A 7,551-nucleotide genomic window follows, 5' to 3' on the forward strand; every position below is an offset into this window, starting at 1 on the left:
ACCCCCATCATACCTCACTGACTTTGAATAATGTGGACAGTTCTCAACAAAAAAAGAGTAAAAATAAGGAGGGTTGTAATGTTTATGATTTATAACATGTGATGTTAACATGCTCTAATATTTCGACATGTGACATGTCTCAGTTTGTAAGCAGACATTGTTTTATTTCATTCAGAAGGGGATGCTTTAGTTTGATTGTTGGGTTGAGACTGCAGAAGCAGCGGGACGACAATATGGCAGTGTTAGCAAGAGACGTAAATTATTGTAACCGAGATATGAGTTTACTAAAGAATCTAAAAAAACGATTTACTGTGCCCGAGATTTATTAAAGAACTTTACAATAAGGTTGGAACAGCACCTCTTTTCAGCAACAGCTTCATAGCAAATCCTGGTGAAATGGTTCGAGCAAATGTGTAATTGAGGATCTTCTCATAGACAAACATCACAGCCCCATCGAGTGATTGGTTCCTTGGTAAGACTCAAGTGTCGAAAAAGAAAAGTGTCAGCATTCCCTGTACACCCTGGAACACTGCATTTACGACCGTAGTCCATTTTCAATATCCTTGAAAAACTTTCTTCTTTGTAATTCCATGGAAGTACACAGAGCAGCGCGCAGCAAATTTTGGGGCGTGACGAAGGTACAGACCAGAGCCAAAAAAGGTGGAGCCCCCGTTGGGACGTCACAACGGTGGATCTTTGAAACCGACCGTTATACCGCGGCAGTTTCAAATTGTGAGATTTGCATAGGAAAGAGGTGTCAATGGACTTTGAGGTTCACTGTATGTCCATTTTACCCACCGAACTTACCTCCCCCTTTTGGGGGGCTGATCACACCTCCATTCTTCTCCTCCCCGCATATGAACAAAAGCTTAAACAGGTCAGACCGGTTGAGAGGTCAGTTCACCTATGAAGTGACGAATGTGTGGCGACCCTCCAGGACTGCTTTGACACCACTGACTGGCTAATGTTCAAGAAGGCAGCAGATGGGGACATATATGGGGACATATGAATACTCAGACACTGTCTCCAGCTACATCCAGCACTGCATTGATGACGTTGTCCCCAAGAAGGTTGTCTGGTCTTTCCCAAATCAGAAGCCCTGGGTTGATGCCGCGGTCGGGGCCAAGCTGAGAGCCCGCACTGTCGCCTTTAACTCTGGGGACCCTGATGAGTACAGGAAGGCCAGATACGACCTTCTGAAGGCCATCAAAGCAGCGAAAAGGGCTTACAGGACCACGGTGGAGTCCAGCTACCATGGCTCTGACCCCAGGCGCATGTGGAGTGGACTTAAAGCCATTACTGACTACAAAGGGAGAGGCTACAATGAGACCCAGTCCTCTGTCCTACTGCCAGACAAGCTGAACTCCTTCTACGCTCGCTTTTAGAGGGACAGTGACCCCCCTGCAGTGGAGCTACCTGAAGGCCAAGCCAGTGTGCCTACACTAACTTTAGCCGAGGTGAGGCTGTGCTTTAAGAAGGTCAACCCTTGCAAGGCACCTGGCCCAGACGGCATATCAGGTAGGGCCCTCAGGGGCTGCGCTGACCAGCTGGCAGGGGTCTTCAGTGACATCTTCAACCTCTCCCTTAACCTGTCTGTACTCCCCACCTGCTTCAAGAGGACCACCATTATCCCTGTGCCCAAGAACACCAAGGTCACATGTCTGAACGACTATCGCCCGATAGCACTGACCTGTCATCATGAAGTGCTTCAAGCGGCTAGTCAAATCATTGATCTGCTCCTCGCTGCCCCCCACACTGGACCCTATGCAGTTTGCTATCGGTCCAACAGGTCTACAGACAATGCCATCGCTCTGACTATGCACACCGCTCTCTCCCACCTGGACAAGGGAAATACATATGTGAGGATGCTGTTCATAGACTACAGCTCTGCATTCAACATCATCATCCCCTCCAGACTGGTCTCCAAGCTTGTGGACCTGGGACTAAGCACCTCCCTCTGCAAGTGGATCTTCCACTTCCTGACGGGGAGGCCACAGGTGGTGAGAATCGGTGACCACACCTCATCCATACTGATCACCAACACAGGCACCCCCCAGGGCTGTGTGCTCAGCCCTCTCCTGTTCTCCTTGTTCACTCACGACTGTGTGGCAACGCACAGCTCCAACCTCCTTGTTAAGTTTGCTGACGACACAACCATCGTGGGCCTCATCTCTGACAGTGACGAGTCAGCCTACAGAGAGGAGGTTGACACCCTGACATCATGGTGTCAGGACAATAACCTCTCTCTTAACATCAGCAAGACCAAGGAGATGATTGTGGACTATAGGAGGCGGCAGGAGGAGGAGCATGCACCCCTACTCATCAATGGATCGGAAGTGGAGAAGGTCAGCTGCTTCAAGTTCCTCGGGGTGAACATCAGCAATGACCTCACCTCGTCTGTTCACACGGACAAGGTTGTCAAAGCGGCCCGTAAGCGCCTCTTCTTCCTGAGGAGACTGAAGAAGTTTGGTATGGACTCGGTCATCCTCACTAACTTTTACAGATGCACTATCGAGAGCATTCTGACTGGTTGTATTACAGTGTGGTATGGGAGCTGCACAGACAGGGACCGCCAGGGCCTGCGAAGTGTGTTCTGCTGAGTTCATCATCGGCAGGAAGCTCCCAGCCCTACAGGACACCTACCACACGCATTGCCTAAGGAAAGCTGGCAGGATTCTAAGAGACTGTTCCCACCCATCCTTCAGTGTCTTTACCCCGTTGCCTTCTGGCAGGCGTTACCGCAGCATCCGGTCATGCACACGCAGACTGGACAACAGTTTCTACCCAAGGGCCATCAGGCTTCTGAATGGACACTAATATGGACATTGATTTACTGCACACTAGTCATTTATACTCTGTCACTTTCAGCTACTGGTTGCACTATCAGTAACATTGCACTACTGTACCTCACTGTACCTCGACACCAGGCTCCTGTATGGTCATTGACTTAGTCACTGATCTGCAAATTTGCACTATTGTACTGTACTCCACTTAGGTTAGAATAGGTTATAGGGTTGAAACAGGTTTTAAGTGCATTTAGGGTTAGTATAGTGTACTATTTATTGTTATCTGTAATTTAGGAAGTTTTGTATTAGGGTTAGTATAGTCGATTATTTATTGCGATCTGTATATTTAGGAAGCTTCACTTATTTAAGGTCAGCATATATGTAAATTATGTTCTGTGTACTTATATGTTATGTTATGCCAGGTGCTTGCGTTGTCTTCTCTTAAGAATTTCAGTGCCCAGTTTAACCTTGTGTTGTTCTTTGTACCTGACAAATAAAAGACTTGAACTTGAACTGTTACCTATTCAACTATGACAAGGTAAACTCGGTTTTGTAGTGAATGACCCCTTTAAACAATGTTATTGTTGTTGTCAATTTCTCTTGGAAAGTGCAATATTTCACATCTACATTTATTTTCTTGACACTCGGCATGAAGGTGAGACATACAATTCAGTATTCTCTTGTGACAGCATGCTCAGTAACATTTTTATCTCATACATTTCAGGACTCGGGCTACTCTGTCTGGCCGACAGAAAAGACAGTTGCAGGAGAAGCTGGAACACATTCAAGACATGGTCAAGAACAAGAAGGTAAGAGGGGTGTGTGTGCATGTGGGGGGGGGGGGGGCTTTGCCGGAAAGGGGGGGGGTGGTTAGGGGTAAGTGGAGGGGTTGGCTTGCTATTTTCTCATTTGAGAATTCGGACCAGTGGACTGACAGTGTATCCCCTCTTATTTTAGAAAAAGCTGTACGAAGAATATCTCCGCCAAAGTGTGGGGGACCAAGACATGGACTTATAGAAAAGACTGAAAGTATTGAAAAGAGAGTACACAAAAATACCAATATACCATTACCACTGTACAAGACCAAATGATGTGTGGGTTTGATACTTTTCAGGCTTCACTTACCACACTATGCCTTACTGTGTCATTGTTGTGTGCGGGGTGATACATGGGAAAGGTAGTCCTTTCAGTCACCCTTACCCTGTCCTTTGAAGTGAACTACAAGGCACCTAAACGATACTGTAAGCTTATCCCTGCCCAACTCTGGCACTGTCTTTCTATACTGTCTTAAGTATTCATACAAGGATGTTTTATAATAACACTCATGAGGCTGCCATCTTAAAGTAGTACCTGTATTAGTAGTAGTTGTATTGTGAGAGGTTCTTACTAACCATAATATGAGCAAAGATTTGGTAAATCATTCATATACTGCAGGATCGTCAAGTTTATAACTTTTTTTGTCACCTCTGGAGCATGTTCTGGCATCAATGCTTAAAAAAAATCTTTTTTGTCTCTTATGAAAGTAAACTGATAGCACCACCTGTGCTGTAAATACATAGGAGCAATGTATTGGAGTTATGTGTTTATAACTGTTTACTGTATGAAAATATAAAATTTGTAAGTAGCCACAGTGCTTTCTCCAAGAAACAGAGTATACTATTCCAAGGTAATAAATGTGGGTGTTTATTTTGGTTCTTGTTATTAGATTTGTACCGTCTCATTATTTATGATCTGATAAAGTCACAGATTGTCACAAGTTGTTTGTGTCAGTCCTTCATGAGAGCGATCCAAAAACAGTGCCAAACCTATATTTCCTCGTTGTAGCAACTTTTCAAATTCCAATGTGGTCTATTTCATATCTTAGTTGCCCATACATATAGAGAAGTTGTGTAAACACTGTTGAAGTGGACACTGCATCCTCCATCTCAAAACACAATTACATTAACAATAGTAAAGTTCAGTCTTTAGAAAATGTAGCCTGGCGGTACATTAGCTGTGGCCACAGCCCAAGCCCCATGCTGCGGTCTTGGTCCCAAGGCCCCGTGCTGAGTCAGTGGCTCTCCAGCAGTCGCCTTGTCATCCAGAGCCCCTGCCTCATCCCCATCCCTTTGGCCCTGCTCTTTTCCAAGCCAGTGGCTCCATTCGATAAACCTTAAGTTCATCTTTAACGCCTTCTCTGTCAAGTTTCCCCTGTATCTGTACATGTCGTCTTTATAACTTCGCCATGCCTGTTGAATGTGCTGTGTATGAGCACATTGACCCAGGGTGGACAAAATGTCTCTGGTGATTCACCTGATAGTGAATGTAACCATCATGTGACAATCTGTTGTCGGCAGCCCAGTAATCACTAATCACTTCACTACCATGTCTAACATATTTTCTGATATATTGGGAGCAGTCGCCTCCTGGAGCGTGTATTTACAAGTTTCAAGACAGGATGTCTGCAGGACTTATTGACTTTTACCATTCCGAAGACCCATGAATGTCTTCGCCAGGTTGACTATCTCCTCAAGCCACTTATAATAATACCTGTTGCCTGTATTTGTACTACAGTACTTATACTGATGTGCTGTATTACATAAAACAGAAATTACAATTTAATTTACAAACTAAGACCTTAACTTTCTTTTGTGTCTGAATTTGCTCTCGTCTATTACAACCAAAGCTGTCCTCTCTCCAATCCGCATTTGCTGTCTTCTCTCAAGTCGCTTGACTGCTTCACCACAGATTTTTCTCAAAAGTGTAGTCACCCTGGTCAGTGATTTGCTGCTCCCACATACTCCATCCCCTATCATGTCCACCTGTGTCTTTCTCAAACCCTGAGACAAACTAAGACAACATACTAAACACACTGAATCACATTATCAACAAACTAAGACAACATACTAAACACACTGAATCACATTATTAATAAATCCAATCTGATTGTAATAACACACTGATCAAACATTACCTTAACTGACAACAAACCATCAACTGTGCATTTCATATAGCAATTTTACAGATTCTACCTATTTTAAGTAATATGTTATAATACTGAATAATCGATTGGCACGTTGATCTGAGTGTATCTTTTGTGGTAGCCAAGGATGCTGTCTCGTACCACATATATCCATCTTTGGTTCTTTTGAATTTAATTCTGTTGTTGCACACTGGGCAGTGTTTTTTTCTTGCCAACAGCCTCTCCCTCCAGAGCCATCTTATCAAACGTTTACCACCTTGAGCCGTCCTCAATCTTAATATTTGTGAAAATGTCATACTACAAAAAACAGATGTTAGATTGTATTAATATATCAGATAACGCGCATGCTTAATTACTTTTCAAAGAAGAACGGCAACATTTAAAAATGGCTAGCATCCCTTTGGCCTCAAACTGTTCTGGAACAATCATCGTTCTACTGGCAGCTAATGGACGGTAATACACGGGTGGTTCTATGGAAGCAAATTGTGACCAAAATTCAAATGAAAATGCATTTCCAGAAATGCATTTTCATTTTAAGAATGTGGCTGCATTATTTGACTCATAAATGAAATTAGTAATCAATCATCCTATTTGCATTTTAATTTTCTTCTTTGAGACTGCTCATTCTTTCCCTTAATTAAAATGAAAACGAAAAAGACATTTGAAATTTAATTTTCAAAATATGCCCCAGCAAATAGATACCAAAATTCAATTGGAAATGTAAATTTTGAAAATGAATTTCCAGAAATGCATTTTCATGATCTGTGATGCGTCCTCTAAAGACCCGGCAATTCAATCAATTTCCCGGCACATTTGCCATGTAATGCAATGCGTATGTGCACACCGCCCCTACCGAACAAGATGGGTAGCTCGGTCAGCAGGGAGCTGAAGAAGAGCGGCTACTGACGTCACTCTGCTGCGCCGCTCAGAATGCATTTTCGTTTTCGAATTATGGGCAGTTCTTTGCGGGCAGAACATGAAAATGTAAATGCAATGTCCGCTCTGTTTTCATTTTTGATTATGGCATAACATGTGCAGTCTTGAGGAAGAAAATGCAAATAGGATGATTGATTACTAATTTTATTTATGAGTCAAATAATGCAGCCACATTCTTAAAATGAAAATGCATTTCTGGAAATGCATTCAAATTTGAATTGTAGTCACGATTTTGCAGCCTCGTTCTGAAAATGAAAATGCATTTCCAGAAATGCATTTGAATTTGAATTGTGGTCACGATTTTGCAGCCATGTTCTTGAAAATGAAAATGCATTTCTGGAAATGCGTTTTCATTTTCAAATTTTACATTTCAAATTGAATTTTGGTATCTATTTGCTGGGGCATATTTTGAAAATTAAATTTCAAATGTCTTTCGTTTTCATTTTAATTAAGTGAAAGAATGAGCAGTCTTAAAGAAGAAAATTAAAATGCAAATAGAATGATTGATTACTAATTTCATTTATGAGTCAAATAATTTAGCCACATTCTTGAAATGAAAATGCATTTCTGGAAATGCATTTTCATTTGAATTTTGGTCACGATTTGCTTCCATAGTGTTGAGGAAGAAAATGCAAATGCAAATAGGATGATTGATTACAAATTTTATTTATGAGTCAAATAATGCAGCCACATTCTTAAAATGAAAATGCATTTCTGGAAATGCATTGTCATTTGAATTGTGGTCACGATTTTGCAGCCAAGTTCTTGAAAATGAAAATCATTTCTGGAAATGCATTTGAATTTGAATTGTGGTCACGATTTTGTAGCCACGTTCTTAAAATGAAAATACATTTCTGGAAATTCTTT

At 42.2% G+C, this 7,551-nt stretch overlaps 1 protein-coding gene across 2 annotated transcripts in view; it reads left to right on the plus strand.

Moving 5' to 3' along the window:
* The window catches only part of si:ch211-11k18.4, an 82,695-nt gene extending 78,208 nt beyond the window's left edge, over positions 1-4,487 (plus strand). For both annotated transcript variants that reach the window (XM_047037625.1, XM_047037626.1), the window contains exons 11-12: positions 3,511-3,595; positions 3,744-4,487. In XM_047037625.1, coding sequence (XP_046893581.1) covers positions 3,511-3,595; positions 3,744-3,803 — 145 coding nt within the window. In that variant the 3' untranslated portion in view covers positions 3,804-4,487. The remainder of the gene's footprint in view (positions 1-3,510; positions 3,596-3,743) is intronic.
* Positions 4,488-7,551: the final 3,064 nt, after the last annotated feature.

The sequence above is a fragment of the Hypomesus transpacificus genome, chromosome 17, assembly GCF_021917145.1.
Source record: "Hypomesus transpacificus isolate Combined female chromosome 17, fHypTra1, whole genome shotgun sequence".
NCBI classification, from domain to species: Eukaryota; Metazoa; Chordata; class Actinopteri; order Osmeriformes; family Osmeridae; genus Hypomesus; species Hypomesus transpacificus.